Consider the following 20,178-nt stretch of genomic DNA (forward strand, 5'->3'; position numbering starts at 1 on the left):
GCTCTCGGCCCACTACTCATTATTAATTTGTAATAACCTTTAAGGCTTTTTGATGTCATACATATTTTACAGAGAGATATCACTCCCAGCCAGGCTAGAGAGGGCCTGTCGATGACGGATCACCAGAGTGCCACCGAAATGTGCCTTCGTCTGCTATAATTAGCACCAGGTGAGGGTTAAGACTGATCTTTGGCAATGTGTGCCTCTGCACACCAACTCACACACTAATGCGTCAGTGTGATGACCCTTCGGCACCCGAAGTTTAAAAAGTGTACTGGCCAAAGAGGAGACTGGACTGGACTTTACACACAATATAGTGCATTGGGGTCTTTTGTGGCAGTGACCTGACCATCAAAACTCTTTAGGTTTTTTAAAGAATGCCCAGTGTGAAGAAATTAATTTCTGCTGCTTGAACCAGGTGAGTGGTGGAACATTGGGGGGACGGGGACGCATTATCTAGGGATAATGATATCGGTCAAATACTGACATAAATAGCAGATCTGGTATTGTATACCATTATTTCAATAAATAAGAATTCATTACATTATTATCTATGTTTTTATTTGACACATTTTGTTTGACATACTGAAGAGAGCAATGTTTAAGTCAACATAAAAGAATGTCCGCAGTCCCTTCTGCATGGTGAAGCATACGGCTAATTAATTAAACACTGGTATCGGATCGTCCCTCCCAGGTATCGGGACTGGAAAAGACAGGAAAACGTTAACCCCTCTTCTTCTTCGTATTCTGCTCTGCTGGGAGGCCCTCGGTGCCCGCTGGACGCCAGCCTAAAGCTCATGTCCGCTGTTGCCAACACGCCACTAAAAGCTGTAAAACAAATGAGCTCTGTTTGGCTAATGTACACTGATTGACCTCTGCTGCCAGGCATTTGATGTCATGATTGTAATGACCGGCTTTCCTGCCTGATGACTCGTATACAATGCGACAGGCGCGAGGCGGCATTTCAATTTGAGTGAATGAAGGCTAATCAGATGAGATTCCTGTAACAGAAAGAGCTGATGTGGTTTTCAAATGCATATCTGAGCAACTGCTGATAAAACTATAGCATTAAAACAGTGTCTGTAAATATGTCTTAAAGGGTCGGTTCACCAAAAGTGACCGGCCAATGTTGATACCTTTCATGGCATTCGGTTTTGGTTGTATTTTGTGCAGGTTTTAAGATATTACTATGTCACATAAGCTGTGAGAAGCTCTATCCAAGAGCTAATTGGAGTATATTTTAGAGGCCATTAATCCAAATGTCAACAACAGATGACCACATGTAAAATAAATTATAAAAACACCATGAACAAAACAAAAGACATGTTTAAAAGATAAACGTCAACAATAAATGCTGCAGGAATGACGTATTTCTGTGTGCCAACAGTTTTTGTACTGCGATATAATCTTCAGAAATGAACCCCATTTCTATGGTTTTTGGCAGGAGTGAAAAGCTATCATGAGATTATAAATGAACTACACCGCGGTTGCATCAGCATAAGTTTACACAACGAGGCTGTGAAGCTGGAATAATCGGCATTATGACCTTTTGTGGTCTTATTTAGCCGCTTGTTAGCAGGCGCCTTTTTTACAAAACACGTGCAAGCTTCAAAATAAACAAAAGGGGTATTTACTGATGTATTTTATAGCGTAGAGCAAAACATTCAAATCTCTGAAGCTCTAGTTAACCTCGGACTTTATTTCAGGCATCGAACCAAAAACACTTAAAAAAAACGTGTTGACCTAAACGAGTGAACTGGAAGTGCAAAAACAAACTGATTTCAGGATGTTGGGACTCGTTCCTAAAATACTTTATAGAGAGGCAACTCTCAAAGTCAGTTAAAAGCCAGATAATAAAAATGTGTTTTAAGATGGGATTTAAAAACGAGGCACTTTAGGGGCCAGATTAAGAGTCAGAGGCAATTTGTTTCAGAGTTTGGTGGCTTCAGCTGCAAAAGCTCGCTCTCCTCTGTGCTTCAACCTTTATCTATGCGGACAACAAGGGGCAACTGGTCAGCTGACCTGAGTGACCTTGATGGGACGTAGGAATGTAAAAGGTCCAACACATAGTTGGGAGCTAGCCCATTTAATGATTTGCAGGTAAACAAAAATCTTAAAATCAATCCTACAGGGAAAATGTGCTCAAGAAACACTACCAACAGTAATCAAGAGGTAAAACAGTATTTAAAAAGAAATAAGCAAATATAAGTCTAGTTTTTTTCTAAACACCACTGATTATCCTGAGCAATGCTGCAAAATGTCTTTCACATTCATTGTGTTAAAGGTGCAGACAGAAATCTCCCTGTGCAACTAAAACAAAACTAATACCGGTTAGACGCCACTAGAGGTAAGCGAGAACTACATGTGTTTTCTGTCTTTGTATTTATTGTTTTGCTTCGCAATAACCATTCTTTTTGTTATATCATTGTAATCCAGACATGCTAACTCCATCGTAAGCGGCCTCAGAAACAACTCTTCAGCAAGCTTTATATATATATATAGGACCTGACTTTAGTGGCTATCTATTGGATGCTGAGCATTACATAACCCTCCATATGCTCAGAGTGTAGGACAATTCTGTACGGGTTATAAATAAAGAAACCTGACGCACGGCTGCAGCCACTGTGATTTGGGCAAGTTCTCACATGGGATGTCATAGTTCTGCAGTGCTAGCCCCACTGCTATTTCAGGCTCTGCCTCATTAGAACATCCGCTGTGAGTGAAAAAAAAACAAAAAAAAAAACAGACTTTACAAAAGACGTTTCGTCAGGGAGGAGAGAGCATGAACGTTCTGTTCATGTTCACCCTCCAAGCCACCAGTGTGTTCATGGGCTAAAACCCCATGCATTGCTGCATTAAAAGGTAGATGCATTGTGACACACACACACACATACACGTGTAAAGGTATGATCCAGTGCTGAGATCTGTGTCACAAGGACCCTCAAGGATGAGGTCTGCAGGCCTCGTTGACACAGGCACAAACCTGCCACCATGACTGCAATTACACCACATTCACAACGGGGGAGAGTGTGCACGTGGGAGGCGGGACATGGGATTATGCGTGTAAGTGTGACTTCCTTGTATACACAATTGCGTGACTGCCTGAACCAGCATCAGCGTGTGTGTGTGTGTGTGTGAGTGAGTGATTGGGTGTGTGGGTCAAAGCGCGCCTGTGGACGCCCTCTCACACCACAGCGGCTGGCTAATTTAGTGAGGGAATAGCTGGCTGTCCTTCAGGTGAACGGACAGAGATTGGTCTCAATATGAGATGTAATAAAACGAGCCCATCACTGGGTCTCACCGCTCCTTCAGCTGTCCTTCACATGTCTCGCCAGAAGAAGACACACGCCCCCCCCCACACACAAACACACACACACACACACACGTACACACTCAGGCGACCCAAGGAAGTCTCCAAGGGTTGCTATTTTGATGAATACCGTGAAACTAAAATTGCTCTTTTAGTTATTTAAGCCTGTACATTCTATGTATCAATATGCATCACTACTCACAGTATCTAAAAAGACTTAACTGCATGTGTATTTAACCTACACATTGTCGGATTTGATTTGCCTCACTACCGTTCTGAAATATTTTAATCGGGGTTCAACCATGTAAAGAAGCACTTATCATAACTTGCATAATTACCTGTATAAATAAAGTATATTATTATACAATATCAATGTGCTTCTGTGCACCTGCTTGAATGTATATAATCATTGTAATAATATAAAAAGTCTAAAAACAAACAGACAGACCTTTTGATCAGGTTTTCTAGAGACTTGCCTTTTGCATAAATTAAAGTACCAATACAATAGTTTAAAAATACTAATCTGTTACCAATCTGTTGTATTATATAAGCTTAGTATATGTTGTGATATAAAATCTTAATATGTCCGATAAATGTAGTGGAGTAAAAAGCACAATATTTCCCTCTGACAGGTTGCGGAGTATTCAAGTATAAAGTAGGATGAAATAGAAATACTCAAGTAAAGTATAAGCACCTCAAAACGGTACTTGGTTACTTCCCGCCACTCTTAACTTGGTGCTACAACGTCCTGCATGGGGGTTTCATGGGAGGGGTTCATGGGGTTTCATGGGAGGGGTTCATGGGGTTTCATGGGAGGGGTTCATGGGGTTTCATGGGGGTTTCATTGGGTTTCATGGGGTTTCATGGGAGGGTTTCATGGGGCTTTCATGGGGTTTCATAGGGGTTTCATGGGGTTTCCCCCAGCGAGCTCTTGGCCCTCCATGTGTCCTGCGTGCTAACTGGGGAACAGTGCCTCTCTGTCCGGACTGAAGCTCCCAGACTCCACACGGCTGACTCCTGCTCCTGTCTGCCAGCTGCGAGCGTCCGGGGCCCGGTGACCAGCAGCTTCCTCCCTTTGGCCGTCTCCTCGGCCCCACTCCAGGCCTTCCCTCCAGATGAAGAGCCGGAGCTCAAAATCCACCGAGACCCAATTACAGGGGACTGCGGGAGAAATCGCGAGGAGATGCAAAAAGTGACTTTGCTTTAATTGGGGATGTGTTTAACGCTCTCCTCCGGCCACTGTGGCCACTTAATGTCCCGAATGAAACAGAGAGCCCTGCGGTGGGACTTTAAAACATATATATCTGCTTGTGACAAAGCCAAAGACTACTCTGATGTGTGGGCTTATATATTTAAGGGCGCGCGGGCGTGATGTAGGACATCGTACTTTCAGTGGAAAATAAGAATTAAACAAGCAGAATCTCTGAAATGTAAAAACACATTTGATTTGTTGCGGAGAGGCAACACTTTAATGTGGCGTGTACATCCGAAGGGATGAGCTCCTCCTGGGTTGGAGAGTTATTTCACTTGCAGCTGCTTGTTTTAATAGAGCCACATGTTAATTAGTAAAGTAGTTAATCCCATATTACAGAGACCCAAACTGTCAGGTCATATTATAAACAATTGGTCCTAATGTTCGCGCATGTGACATTTGGAGCTGCTATCTCTCCTAGCAAAATGTTCCCTAGGTACTAATTGGCCTACTTTACGCTGTCTTTCTTTGAATTGCCACTTTCTTTATCATTTAGGATATTAGCCTTGACAAGCATCATCCCATATACCATAGGCCCACTAAAAGTGGAGAGGAGCTGCATCTTTCTTTCTTTCCTTTTTTGCAGAGGGACAGCAAAAATGTGAATAAACGATTTACAGCATCAGGTAATGCTGCGAGATCTACCTTCGTGGGATATTAAATACAATTTGAAAGAAGAATACAAGTTCAAACACTTTGCCAGCAGCAAAGTAAGTGTAACTTTTCTCCGCTTGCATTATTTAAGATAGGCTCCATCATTTTATCAATCTATCGATCTCTCACCAGAAAGATGAAAATGGAAAAATAATGAGGCCGATGAATGCTGTGTAAAGAACATCAATGTGCAAAATTTAATTATCTGTGCTGGAAAGAGATGGAAAATGTGTCGGCTGTGTTTTCTAAAACAAAAAAAAACAAAAAAGTGAAAAAGGAGCAGTTAATATTTTTCCCTCTCTGCATATTTTAATTACCAGATCAATCATAACTACGTACTGCAGTACTGCAGAGAAAAGAAAATTGCCAGTCTAAATGAAAAACAATAGATTTGCTTTAAAGTCTTTCGCTCTTTTGAAGTCTAAATTAAAATTTCAGGTGCCTTAACAAGAAACCTTCTTCAGAAAGTTATGATATTTAATTAGCGTGTTTAGATTTCGCTGAAATTAAACTTCACAGCCGAGCATCATGTGAAATGAAGACTGGTATGGGTGTGTGGGGGGGGGACACCTCAGATGAAAACAGGGGGAATTAAATCACTTCAGCACACGATGGCTGTGTATCCTCTGACAGAAGCTCATGTTCTCTTGACTCGTGCTGCCACGGGCTCGATCTGAGGCCGGGCCTCGCTGCTCAATGGAGCGGAGACACAACGTTGCTCTCCGACGGTGTGTCTGTGCCGCTCGGATTCTCCGCCTGGGATCAGAGAGTCGTGCCGTAGAATTGGCGGAGCAGCTCTCCCGTTCCGCCTTTTCCTCCTCGCATGAGCTTTTCCTGGTTGTAGCACTGATGTTTATTTCTCCTGGCATGTCCTCGCCGGCGCTGAGCCACCGATTTCACACATTTTTATTGGCTAATTTGACTGTGCTCTTGCCAGCAGCCGAGAGGGAGCCAGGAGCCGGAGAATCCCAGAGACGGAGGAGCTACTGCTACTGTTGCTGCTCTCTGACTTGGGATGCCTGCAGGGAGAAGAGGGAGGGGGGGGGGGGGCTCTCACCTGTCTCATAACAAGTCGTTGACCATGTTAGACTGGGGGCCGGCTATCTAAGATACCGCCTCTTGGATTAGTTACTGTCTGCTGCTGGTGAGTGTCAGTTCGGTGAAGGGGTCAGCAGGGGAATGTGATTGCCTGTCTCTTAAGGTGACAAGGGTTTAAAGGAGCGGATGTACACCCAAGTCAGACACCCAATAGGAGCGGTGCAGTCGGCGCTGTGCGTGCGTCCATCCTCAAACACGGCTAACATTTGCACAGCAGCGGCAGTCAGGCGTGACGTCTCCGGGCTCTGAGGTTTGTGCTGTCAGGACGGTAGAAATTAAACCTGGCACTGCAGAGCAGAATGTGCTGAAACTCATCAATTCCACATGGCTAGAGAGCCAAGTGCCTATTTATAACCCCCCTCTCTCTCTCTCTCTCTCTCTCTCTTCTTTACCTGGTGTGCATCCCTGGCTCTAAACACGCATCCATAATGATGAATACACCCAACTGGGACGCTCCGACAGGGCATCAGTCAGGACAGGAAAACAAACACGCCAACACACGCACACACACACGCCATCAGATCAGCAGAGGAGGGATAAGACTGACACTGGGAAGGCTGATGGAAAGGTTGAGGCGTCTCAGCATAAAAACACCCAGCAGAATCACAACAATCAGTCACCACACAGGAAACAAACAAGGGCAGTCAGATGCATTAAACTTCTTCAAAAGGTCCAATCTGGAGCTGAAATATGGCGCACCACTGCTGAAACACTGCCACCCAAATTCTGTTTTTTTTTTTCATGTTGCCATTGGCTGAATTGATGACATTTCATTTTGAAAGTTTCTTTCCGAGCTTCTGAGAGACAGAATGATGGTATTTTTGCCGGGTGTTGTTCAAATGTGCTCGTCGTTATTGTATTGCTTGCATTTCAGTCATAAATATCATCTACATTTACAGCTTTAAAGCATGTCACTTTTGAAAAAAAGTAAAACACATTCTTCCTCATAATAAATGTCACTCATGAGAGAAAAAAAATAGTCTGATTGTATGGAAGTCTATGAGAAAATGACTCTACTTCTCACTTGATTTATACCTCAGTAAACCTTATAAACATGAGTTCATGGTCTCACTCATGGTCTTGCTTTTTCACTACAGTATGATGTTGATTTAGTAAGTTATTGTCCCATTTTGAGTAAAATAGGACCATATTGTATGCTTTAGGGTCGTGGCTACATTGTGGTTGACAGGTCACTACCACAGCGTTGTGGGGTCTAGGTGTAGTCTGTGTTTTTTGTCTTTGAATTAATAAATGTTTAACACTGTGTTTTCAGTTCATGAAAGTAATTTGTCAGAAATGAATCACTCACAAATTGTGTCTAGTTTCCCTCTTTCTTCCACTTTTCTTTGTACATTCAGAGCCATACAGCTTAGAGATAATTGGCAATAACTGCTAAAGCATCTTTGTCTCAATGTGTAGTGCCTAGAGAAACTCTGTTCGTATGCAATTAATTTATAGGCAATCTCACCACCTTTAAGATTCCCTTTGTGTTCAAGTCTGCGCTACGTTTTTTGCATTGATTATTATTCTGTAATTTGTAACCAGTGGCCACTGTTCAGCCAAACATTGCATTGGCTCACTTCAAACGTGTAGAACAAACTAGGTCAATGCAGTTATTACAACAAGTAACTAACTGAAAATAAAAAAGGAGCCAATTGTACATTTTATTTTATTTTTTATTTTTTTTAAATGAGCCTGCTTCCCAAAAAGCAGCAATTAAAGTCAACTTTAAACTAATAAAGAAACAGTAAGTGAACAGAAGTCTATTGAGCTTGGGTCAGAGCAGCTTTTCAGACATTCACCCTCTGGAGATGCAGAGGATGTAAAAGACTCAAGGAAGGTATCATCTAATGTCCACTTACACCTCCCACCCACCCCACATCCCCTCCCCTGTGCTCTGTCTCCAGCTCCTCTCCCTACCTTCTTGCCTCCCACCTTCCTTCCCTCTCCTTAGTATGAAGAGGACACAAGTGATAAACCAGGAGCAGAGAGCCGGTGGTTTACATGGCCCTGGAGCCCATTATGTTCCCCACAATAGGCTGGAGGCCTGGACGTGCTGTGAATAGGTAATGGCCTGAAGATCCTGGGCCTAGCCTGCTGCTCAATGAGCCTGAGACAGCCGAGCAGGAGACAGGCATTAGAGATACCTCGTCAGCCCAGAATGGAGCAGTCTGGCCATAGCCGGGGGGAGGCAGGGGAGGATGGGAGAGTGGGATTGAGTGAGAGGAGTAGCAGAATGTTGTAAATGCCCCTTACATAAGGTAGGGCATGAATAATAACACACAGGGAATATTCAGAGGTAACTGTGAGGCAGGGATCTGGCATATTGGCAGGAATATGGGCCTATAATGTACAACATACAGAGAAATCAACACTCGCTTGTTTTTAAAACGGTGTGTAATGCAAAAGCAGCTTTTATGTCACACCGTATGACTCTGCCGCTCACTTGTTTCCGACCCCATCTTCCCAAGTTAGCCATCCACTCAAGCAATCTGTACCTAATAACCGCGAGGTTTAGCCCATGATGAAGATCTGTCTTCATTGAGCTGGAAAAGCTGTAGCGTCGCTGAGCATTTTTCCTAACGGCGCAGTCCCTCATCTATGAAAGTGCCATAGAGCCCCTCAGACAATTAGGCAGGGAAAAGCTTTATGACCGTTAGACTCACTCAGTGAGCGGCACTCTCACCGCCAGCACCGCCAGGAGCGCTGGCTCGTGCAGAAAGGTAATTACGGAGCCTCTCATAATGACACGGAGGAAGCTTGCGTCATAACACCCACAGCCTTTTATCATAGCGCTGTAATTAATTATCATCTTTTACTCTTTGATTCATTCCACTATTCATAACATATTCATACATTCAAGAGAAATTATCATTTCCTTCAGGAATTAATCAAAAGGAGGAAGAACTGGTCGTCTCTCGATGGATGATCAAAGGCGGTGTTTGCCTACCTCGCTGCGTGGCGGGCGAGCTCAGGGCGAGACACTGAAACACTCTATGATCCACGCGACTCTGGTCAAATCATCTGCAAGATGCTTCACACGACTGGGTTTAGGTTGGAAACTCGGCTGCAGATGAGCGGCAGATGGATGTGACAATCCAAACAACCGGTGTGACTTTGGCTGCGCACCGATCCTCCCATGTACTGTCTGACAGAAAACATTCTGTGACATAAAGCGCACAAAATGTCCTTCTTCCTGAATGTGAAAAAGTGAGTCGTATGGGTGAGAGAAGCAGCAGCCATTTTGAGATTGCGTTACTCAGTTTCATGGAGTTCAAAAGCTGCTGTATAGTCAAAATACCTCCCGTGCTCTTGTGGAAAGAAGAAGAAGAAGAAAAAAAAGCAACAACAACAACATACACAAAAACATTGTCTTCCCCCACATCATCACTTCCCAACCTCAGGGGAAGAAATGGCACAGTTAGACTCATAAACAGGTGTCCACCGGCCCCCAGTTCGCAGCACTTTAATAGCTGTTTGATGTTTTTGATGTCTAGTCAGCTCGATCGTACCTTGCTACTTGATAATGAGGGCCAATAATGATTCCTGAGCTCGAGGGGTTAATGGTATGTAACCGGCAGAGCTGCTAATTACACGTTACAAACTATTTATCAGAATATCCATCTGCGCAAGCACCACAACTCTCATTGTGCACGCTAAATTACTCCACGGATTATCATTGAAAAGCAAGTTTCAGTAATTAGGGACCCATACTGCTGTTTTCGCACCAAACGACATCAAGAGGAGAGGAGGAAAATAGAATGACTTGCTAATGTGGGTCCTGATATTCACATTGGCACAGGTCGCATGTGAGGAGGAATTCTGCCTCTCCCGAAGAACAAAAACAAAAAGACTACAAATGTACGAGAAATCTGCCACTGTTCTTTTTCTATCTGCCTCACAAAGGTTTATCCTGAGGGGAGTTTGCACTCTAAAGTGAGAGGGAGGTGTAAATTGTATTGAGAAGCTCAGATAGTCTTGGTGGGCTTTCTGTACGTTCAGATGGCAGCGGGTGTGAAAGTTGTGTGAACGTCGTGGTCCGACGGGGCCCGTCTCTCCAGCGATCAGTTATTTGAGCGATAACTGTCATATCCCTCAAGGTGTGCCTGAGACCACGGAGACGTGCACCATCTCCTCTTCTTCTCCTCCGTACATTTTTATTAAAATTACCTTCATTATAAGACAGTGTTCATTATGAAACCAAAAACGCTGGTCTCCCAGGGCCCTGTGGATTAATAAGGACAGCGGTGTATTTTAAGCCGTAAACTCAGCTCCTCACTGTCCTTAATCTCCTTCCTACTTCACAAGGCCAAATTAACACCTCTCCTCAGCTCTGACGGGACCTCATTAGCAAACTTCCAGGGAAAGAAAGAGGAGAGCAGAACGAAAAAGAGGAGAAGAAGGAGGGAAGCGACCAATGACAGCCACCAGCTCTGGGATTAACCCTTTCTCCTCCTCCAGCTCCTCGGAAAAAAAACTAGGTCGGCAACGTGTTTCTAATCAGTCGCCTGGTTAGCGATAATTAGAAGGCGAGATTGGACGGGAGAAGAGAGAAAAAGTGGGTGGGGAACATTGAAATGAAAAAGAAAAGAAAGAGAACCTGTCATGTCGCAAACACTTCAAAGGAGCCGACTTCTCCTTTAGAAGTGGCAGGATGAGGGTCCAAATACCATGAGGCACTCCTCTGGGCCTCCAAAGTGGGAGGAGGAGGGGGGTTGTGGAAGTAAGGACCCATTTCTTTCTCACATGTATGCACCCTTACACACACACACACACACACACACACACACATGCCAGGACTATATCGTTCACCACCTGTACAGTGCAGCTGCAGGGGAGCTTTAGTCTCTCCCAAAGCACGCAGCCAAACAAGCACATCCAACTCCACCTTCTCCTCACATTCTCCCCCTGCAGCAGCAGGTCGAGGTCCCACAGCTTACACTCAGGTCGTGCAGACTACCGCTGGGTAAAGTTCACAAGCCTCCGCAAGCTGTTTGACATTACCAATAAGGTCAAAGTGTATCAGAAAACACCAGAGGACTATATTATTATGGTGTTCCGAGTTGCTCGCTGCACCTCGAGATCAAAAAGACAGCCGTGGCGTTTGTTTTTTTTCCGCAGGAAGCTTACTTACTCAATGTGCACAACACAAGCTTGTGAAAGTTACACAAGAGAGACCGAGAGGTACCCAGAGAGGCCTGCAGCGAACAAGAAGAAAGAAGAAAAAAAAAGAAAATCATCGCTCATTATCAGCCATCTATTTTATCTACTATGAAACATCTCTAGACTCCCAGTTGTCAGACATCAATGGTGCTTAAATTAATCCTGTGGGTTCCTGTTTGCACAATAAAGACATGGAAGGGTGCTTCTGATATTTGTGCGACTTTAGAGTTAGAGTAATTGAATTAGCACACAAATCAACCACAGTAGTAGTGCGGGGTGGAGTATTGAAGAATGTGATAGCTCCTGCCAGGGAACACGGTTGCTTGGGCTCAGTCAATTATAAAGCATTAAAAAGAATCTGCCAATAATCACTTGCAAGAGAACTGAACAATCCATGCTGAGTGTACTGACGATGGGGCTTTCAGGTCAGCGCTGAGCGGGAGTTTAGAGGGGAGAGCGAGACTGAAAACATATTTGTGGTATCATTTCCATAAGCCTTTGCTTTGCGGACCATAACGCAGCTCACAAATGTGATTTATGACCTTGGTTTAATGGCATGGAGGAGAGTCTTGGGTAGGTATCAGATGACTTTTTCAATATGGCGACGTCAGAGGGGGCACGGTGGATGCACCATCACAACAGGAAATGAGGGCTTGTCTCAGCCAAGAAAATATGAGAAGCCAGATATCTGATCATCTAATGGCAGATAGATGCTACTTCTCTTTGACAGAAAAGGCATCAGTCAATAAGCACCAGATGAGCAGCAACACGGAAAGCATGCCATGGATTCCTCGCCCCGATCGAATTATTCATTCCAGAGGCACACTGATCTGCACTGGTCAGTGTGCAAGTGTGCATATACTATCCAGCAGGGGTATCTCTTGCGTCAGTAAATTAGAATGTGAAGCAGAAGCAAAGCTGAGGAAATCATCAATTAAAAATGCCACTTGGCGGTTCTGAGACAGTCTGTGCTCTATTCTGCAGAATCTGTAAATGTTTCATATATCTTGTAAAATGCCACGAGACTCACCTGGGCCTGGAAACTCTTGAGAACAGGTGCCACCATCTCCCGGACTTCCTATGCACAAACCAAAAAAGAGCAAACTCAGTCTCAGCATTTTCTATATTGCAGATGCTCCAGATTGGCCCCGGTGAGCTCCATAAGAAAGAGGACTGAAAAGCTTTAATGTTAATGGATTCTCTCCATAGCTGCTTTTACACTGTATGTGTGTGTGTGTGTGTGTGTGTGTGTGTGTGTGTGTGTGAGAGAGAGTGAGGTATGTTGCTATGGGCTGTGGGTATTAGTGGTTAAACCTAAAGGGTTTGAGTGGGCATGTTTGAAAAGTGGGGCTTTCCAGGAGCTTGCGTTAGAGCTCAGAGATCCAGACTTGTGCGAGCTCCCACAGCCTCAGGTAAGGGGATTGTGCTGCCAGTGGTGACAGCCTGATCCTGTCTTAAACGCCTGTATTATACTGACAAGATTACAGCACCACACTACATACTCGGGCTGAGATAGACGGGAAGCGTAGCCACAGCAAATAGCCAGAGGGCTCATTTATAAAATATAGAAATATTCTCTTTGACTTCAGCTTAGATGTCAATGGATGATCATTTCAAAGAAGATGATGATACAAAAAAGGACATAAATCACATTTGTATCATTCATAGATTTTGCTTTTCGTGTATTCAGTACAATCCACCTTAATTGCCATTTTGCCGTACAAAAGTAAAGTGGACGGAAATCAAGAAAATGAAACGACGGCAAACATAATGTGCGACAGTAACAATTTAAAAAAAACATATCAATTGCTTGATCACTTGCAGTTTTCCGGAACACAAATATGTGTACTTAGGTGACAGAGGCAATGGTGTTCCTAGTAAAAGAACTTCAGCAGGTAAATTGTATAAAATATAACTGTCATATTTGCTCACACTGTCCCTTTATCATGACAGTAGTGCACGAGACAGATAATCTGTGCAACCACAACCAATCAGCCTCTGATCTCAGTCAAACTAGGCAGCGCTGATCAAATATGAATCAAGATTCTGTTACTGCATTGGTGATTTCTCACGGCCTATGTTTTTGGACACATACAGTAGTTTACTGTTTTATTGTAAAATATTAAAGTTTGTGACTCTGCCGCCATGTTAAAAACAGTCAAGACAAAACCAAGCCCCGCCCACCGGCCGGAGCATTTCACAGATTAACGGTACACTGAAATATGAGAGCATTTGAGGTGAGAAATACTCGATGCTAGAACAGAACTTTGATCAGCGCTGCCTAGTTTTACAGTTTGATCAGAGTTCACGAGCCTCATGAGCAGTGATTGACAGCCCCGGCATTAGAGATGTGATTTGTTGTTGGCACGGTGGCATCTTGCAAATGCCTAAAGTGAGGCAGAGGAACCCGATTTTTTTTTTCCCACAGATTATCTGTCTCATGCACTACAATCAGGATGAAGTGACAGATTCAGTAAATATGACAACAAGTTATTTTCTGTTAAAGTTACTAACTGAACCTTTAAGTTCAGTATAAGCTTGGAGGTGGAGTACAGAAGGATAATAATCTCAGCAGCACCATTTGCATGTCCAGTTGTTCTTATTAGTTCAATGTGTTTGTCATATTTAAAGGTGTGCATTGCTGATCAGATTCAGGGGGATAGTGGAGAACGTGAAAGTACAGTATTCACATGTGTACGCTGAAAGAGTTACAGGTTGCTGTCATTGTCCTGTTCACGCTGGTCACAAAGAGACCGCTTTCCAAAGTCCTGTGCTCATATAAAGTTCAGCTGAAGAAAATATTCAGAGTTAGACAAGGTTTCTCTGCTAAGCTGCAGCAGCAGAGGAAAATAACACATTTTGTATGAAAAAGACTGTAATTCTGGAAGACCTACACTTAATTTGGCCAACTCAGACAGACGAAGCCTCAAATTAGCTCGGGCTGAACTTTAGAAAGCATGTTTGCAGAGACCGAGGAGGGCGGATGATGTGCCTCATCTTTCATTGGAATAAGAAATGTCTTACCGCTAACGAGAACTCTTTCAACATATATGGACTTGTGAGCATTATTTTAAGACTTAGAAATATCAACCTATCCTTTACAATGTTTCTAAAATTAAAAAATATATATTATATATATATATATATATATATATATATATATATATATATAATATTTTTTAAAGCATCACATACAGTGGGTTTGTGATAGTCATGTTGGTGGGCTGGTGCACCTACTGGAGACACATGTTCCTGTTACACCACAGATATTAGGAGAAAGTCAATATCAGCTGCCAGTTCAGACGCAAAAGATAACTTTTTCACAAACCGCCGCCTTAGCTTTGGAGTTGAAAGTAAGCAGCAAAGTTGCGCCTACCTTTTGTAAATGAGCCCCCTGGCCCCTCAGCAAACCCAGCCAGAGGCCAACGTTGCTGCAAGGCCGCAGCATTTAAATATTAACTGAGGAAGAGGAAGAGTGGGCTGACCCTGACTTCTCAAGAGCTGTGCGTCATTAATATATACCAATTCAGATTTTTACAAAAGAAAGAAATAATTCCCTGTACAAAAGGTGCATGCCGCTCGAGTCGCGGCAGTGACACAGACAGTCAGGGGCTGCTGCTGAAGTGAAGATGAGGAGAAAGACACATAGAGTTGAGAGAATGGGGGGGGGGGGGGGGGGGGGGGGTCTAGACTCACCTCAGGGACATTTCTCTTGAACTCCCGGCTCAGCTCTACCAGGTGCTTGTGGGAATGTTCGCTCTCCTCTTGTCGACCAGCCAGCTCAGACGCTACAGAGTTTAGCTCCCTCTACAAAACACACAAAAGAGAGAGGAACGGTGAGAGGAGGCGAGTGGGGAGAGACGGCACTTTAGGGAGCCTGCCAACGCTCATCCAGTAAAGCTTAGAGTGTACATAAATAAAAATACACTGCTGAATATTAACAATGTAATCCTTCATGATCTCACAGCAGTAATACTTACAGCTAGCCCTGGCCCATAAATAATTAAGCCAAAATAAATCCAATGCCTACAGTAGCAGAAGGCCTTTTAGATAATCAGTATTTGAAATAATCAATACGCTTGCAACAGCTATAGAGCGCCAGTGAGGGGGCAGAGCGAGAGGGAGGGGAGAGAGGGAGAGTGAGAGATACAGCGAGGGGGTGGCCGGGGGGGTGGGGGGTAGAGTCACGTGGAGAGACCCAATAACCTGACATACACTCTTGCAAACAAATAGAGCTTCCTCCTAAAATGAAGGGCTGTTTTTTTAAGCCCGGCCAAGACCTGTTTCAAACATACAAGCGCCTCGCTCGCTGTCGTAATTACCACGGGTCAGATCTATTTTCACCCTCTCTTCAATCTGCCTCCCATCACCTGCACCAATCTTTATATCGATCCAGCACAGATTTTCAATACATGACAGCAGCCTCCATAGCTTTAACCAAATTACCCTTCTGCTGCAACAACAGCCCTGATGGCTATTCCATTAATGTCCATACACATCTTCTTCTTCTTCTTCGCACGTGTCTGTTGCACAAAATGTGAGCCTCCACCCCGGCAACATGTCTGATCCACTATTCAAAGCCGTCCGTGTAGCAAGCATTTCATCAGAACCTTGCATTCATGCTGGACTCAGCTGCACCACATGCCATCCACAAATCCAATATTATCGATCAGTCATCCAATTCCCGGCTCTTTCAGCAAACAGGGGGGGGGGGGGGGGGGGGGGGGGGAATCAACAGATTCGAACTCTACTCTCCTGAACCGAGCGGCGGACAACTGTACATTCACCTCCTCTTCGTTTTGACTGCGATTCTCTGTAATTGATGAGGATCTTCTCTTGCAACTGCCGGGTTACAGTGTAAAAAGTGGAGTGGGGGATTCAATTACCACTGCGAATTTATATATGACGCCGGGAAATTAAATTGACTGTGTTTTAATTAATCTGCAGTCTTACTTAAAGGCAATTTAATAAATCATCACGCTAGGAAAAAAAAAGAAGAAAAAAAAGAGGGGAAATGGAAGGGTGCGGCGGCCGCGTGGGATGGCGGCCGCCTGTCGGTCAGAGAAGTGGGTCGTTAATTGGAGGGCGGCTGGTTCAAGTCCCTGGATTGACGAGTCAGAAAGTGGTTGAAGTTGGACTGAGTTTAGATGAAATGCAATGAACGGAGATGCTACACTAAAACTACAACTTGTGTCTGTGAGCAAGGCTTAGTAACGGTTCCCTGTGCTGCTGTGGACAATTCATTGGCAATGTAATACAATTCTACTGACAACAATGGATTGACACTGTATTAAAAAAAAACTAAAAAAACATTACCTCACATCAATAAATAGTGCACTTGATGGGGACTATTTTCTACCACGGATCGATACACAGTAAGGAGGCAATAGTGAGCGGTATTTACGGCACACGGACGGAGGGCATGCAATTGGTTTAAAATAATAATCCATTTAATTTATATAGCGCTTTTCAAGATACTCAAAGACACTTTACATGTTATATTATACACCGTAGACACAGCTACGGGGAGCAATGCAGGGTTAAGTGTCTTGCTCAAGGACACATCGACTAGGGCGGGGATTGAACTGCCAACCCCCTGATTGAAAGACGGGCATGCTAACCACTAAAATAAACGGTTGTGTCCGTGTTCATCTTAATGATGGAAAATGCCACCCGAGATAGTTTGACATTTTGGGAAATATTCGTATTTACTTTCTTACCGACAGTTTGATAAGAAGATTGATACCGCTCTTGTGCACTAAATATAAATCTACCGCCAACAGGCGATTAGCTTAGCTTAGCATAATAACTAGACGCACTGGGAAACTTCCAGCCAGTTAATAAACCTTGCTGCCAAAACACCTTAACAATTAAAGCGTAAAAACAACAAGTTGTTATAATTTTACGGAGTGACGTTGCTTGAACTATTTCTCAGCCGAGTGCAGTGACTTCCTGAAGTGAGAAATAAGCCTTATGAGGCTTTGGCCACTCAGGTAATACTTGTTATTAGGATCAATCTATTGTTGGCTTTGGTCTTTTAATGGGATTTGTCCAGTAATCACAGGGTCGGGAGTTCGATCCCCAGCTCTTACTGTAAACAGTCAAAGTGACCTTAATACAGTGGGAACCCTAAATGTACCAATGCTAGTGTTTCTCTGGTGTGGATAGTCTCCCCAAGCATAAGAGACTGCATGTCTCTTGTCATATTTCCTATTTGTAACAAAGACAGACTCAACATTGTTCATCCTCTGCTTACCACCACTGCTCCTGGTTCTACACCATGGAAATGGAAATAAAATGGACATTCCCATTCAAATCAACAAAGCAAGATGGTCAGAGGGGCGGCCATTGTCATGAGTACCGCTGCTGCCATTGCAAAGGCAAAGCGCCAGCTTCTGTGTAAAGTCACTGACTCACTGAGGTCATGTGGACGGCGGATTCTAGTGAATATGACACACTTTATGGCACCGTGTGTGTTCACCATACAAACAATTGGCATTTTCTTTTGAATTAGTCAAAAGATTAATGGAAAAAAGTTCGATGTCTGTTCTACTCTCGATCTATTTCTATGTTCAATTTACAAAAGTTGTTTGTCCTTGGTTCAGATTTAATCATCAGTGTGCACGGATTACTTTAAAGCAGATTAAATTTCGGTAGTCGGTGTCAAACTGTGGAATTCTCTAGACAATGATTTAAAATATTTATAAATATATTCTTCAGTTAGAGACAAAAGGCAAGGAAACATAATATGTCCTTCTTCTCCCTGGTCCTTTCGGTCATGGATTGTGTAAATAGAGTTCTGTTCGGATTGTGAGTCTTTTTTAAATTTAATTTTATAGTGCAGAAAAAATACAAATTAAATGTTCTACACTTAGAACGTATGTTTGGGACACATTTCTGTCACTGAAATAAGGCTGTGGCCGTAAAGCACAAGGCGACAGGACTTTCTAAATTCCTGTTAGTCCTTACAGTCCATCTGGGATGAGGCTTCCTTGAGATTAGAGAGCTTTCAGAAGCCGGCCAACCTCCACGAGATTCAAATGGCCCCAGACCGGCTAATCTTGCCAAGAGAAAACTCCTCTAGAAGTGACTTTGAGTGGATTTTATAAGTACTTAAGATATAGCAGTGTGGTGATTCTTCGTCGCTGTGGAGCTGGGTTCACTTTTTATTGCCGCTCTGCTGATGAGAATGGCGAATGCTCATCCTGTATGCAAGTCAAACAGTGGTACCATAATGGCATGGTTATTTTGAAAGCACCCCCACAGTTTCAAGACCATTACGAGGGCGGGGAGCCTGGGCAACAGCCCATCAAATGAAGCCCACTGGAAGGAAGTGAAGCAGAACAGACTGTTTGCTACTTTGGTTGTCCTGCTCAGATTGATGATGGGAGGAACTCCACAATGTAGTGTTTTGCATCGCTATCTCGGGAGACAAAAGATACTAAAGAAGATTTTTCCTCTGCTTCCTAATCAGATGTGATCCATTTCAACCTACAACCAGGGCACCTTTGAGATCCCCGATAAAATGCACTTATCTCCCACCATTATGCAGAGCTTCATCCTTCGTGGAAACATGTAGATACCTCCGATGTCTTGATCACTTAAAAAAGGGGAAACGGCGAGTTCAACTCAAGGAGATGCTCCGTAATCATTTGACAGGTTTTAAAAAGGACGTTTGGGACCAAATTTTCAGTGTATGGCAGTCTGGTCAATACCGAGCTCCTGTCATTAAGCTTCTGCCAGTCACACATCAAGCTATAATTGATGAGCTTCCCCTGGGGAGGGCGGAGCTGTCATTTGGGCGGGAGGGACAAGGAGGAGGGATTTGGAGCCTGGACCCAGTCCTGGCGTGTTCAAGCCAATCTGTGAGGGGAAAGCAATTGGTGACTTCTGACTTAAAAGCAAAGACCAAGAAACAAGAAGCTTATTGGCTTTAACAGGATAGACCTGCAGTGTGTTGGCAGTCGTTAAATGGACTTGAAGCCCAATGAACTGCTGAACAACAGGGGGAAAAAAGCAACAACGCCATGTCTCACATGTCCTGTGGCTTACAAATGTGGGCTCTGCCCCTCTGACACTGACCAAAGATGGATGCTATCGGCATCTGGAGCGGAGCCCTCACATGATGTGACAGGCTACCGGTTCATACTGTGTGAAGCGGTCTCAGGTTTATGCAAGTGTGTTGCAGCAAAGACTGCAGGGAGTGGTCCCTTCAGACTCTATTGGGTGAGAGATAAACCAAGCAAGAAAGATGGAGGCCAACGGTGGCAACAAATCTGTGCAAAGACAAAGCACTGAGGATCATAACATAAGCTGGTTGTCAAGTGTGTTATGCTTCATTTAAAAGATGGCAATGAAGTTTCGACTATTGTCGGCAACGGCAGCAAACGGAGAGTAAAAAGTATAATAACCAAATCCAGCAAAGACAAAAGCTCTTGTCCAAAATGGGAGCAGAGAAAGATGTACGGTAACAATCAGTCCAAGTGCGAATGTTCGAGGTAAAACGCGGGACTCACTAATGTATTGTGAGTAGATTTGACATTGATTCATTAAACCTAGCTCGTCTTGATTACATCTGTAGTGGTAAGCTATTTTCTTGCCTTTCTCAAAGACTGCACATGTGTGGAAAATGTTGACAACTGTGAAAAAAAACTACCAAGGTGCCGCAATGAGGTAGACTTAGTCAAAATCACTATTGTGT

The 20,178-nt window shown here is 43.7% G+C and overlaps 1 protein-coding gene across 1 annotated transcript in view; it reads right to left on the reverse strand.

Annotated features, from left to right (window-relative positions):
* cux2b (cut-like homeobox 2b) overlaps positions 1-20,178 on the reverse strand; it is an 84,030-nt gene that overhangs the window by 32,952 nt on the left and 30,900 nt on the right. The window contains exons 2-3 of the mRNA XM_034541207.1: positions 15,174-15,284; positions 12,508-12,555 (exon numbers count right to left, since the gene is read on the reverse strand). Coding sequence (XP_034397098.1) covers positions 12,508-12,555; positions 15,174-15,284 — 159 coding nt within the window. The remainder of the gene's footprint in view (positions 1-12,507; positions 12,556-15,173; positions 15,285-20,178) is intronic.

This window comes from Cyclopterus lumpus, chromosome 9 (assembly GCF_009769545.1).
Source record: "Cyclopterus lumpus isolate fCycLum1 chromosome 9, fCycLum1.pri, whole genome shotgun sequence".
NCBI classification, from domain to species: Eukaryota; Metazoa; Chordata; class Actinopteri; order Perciformes; family Cyclopteridae; genus Cyclopterus; species Cyclopterus lumpus.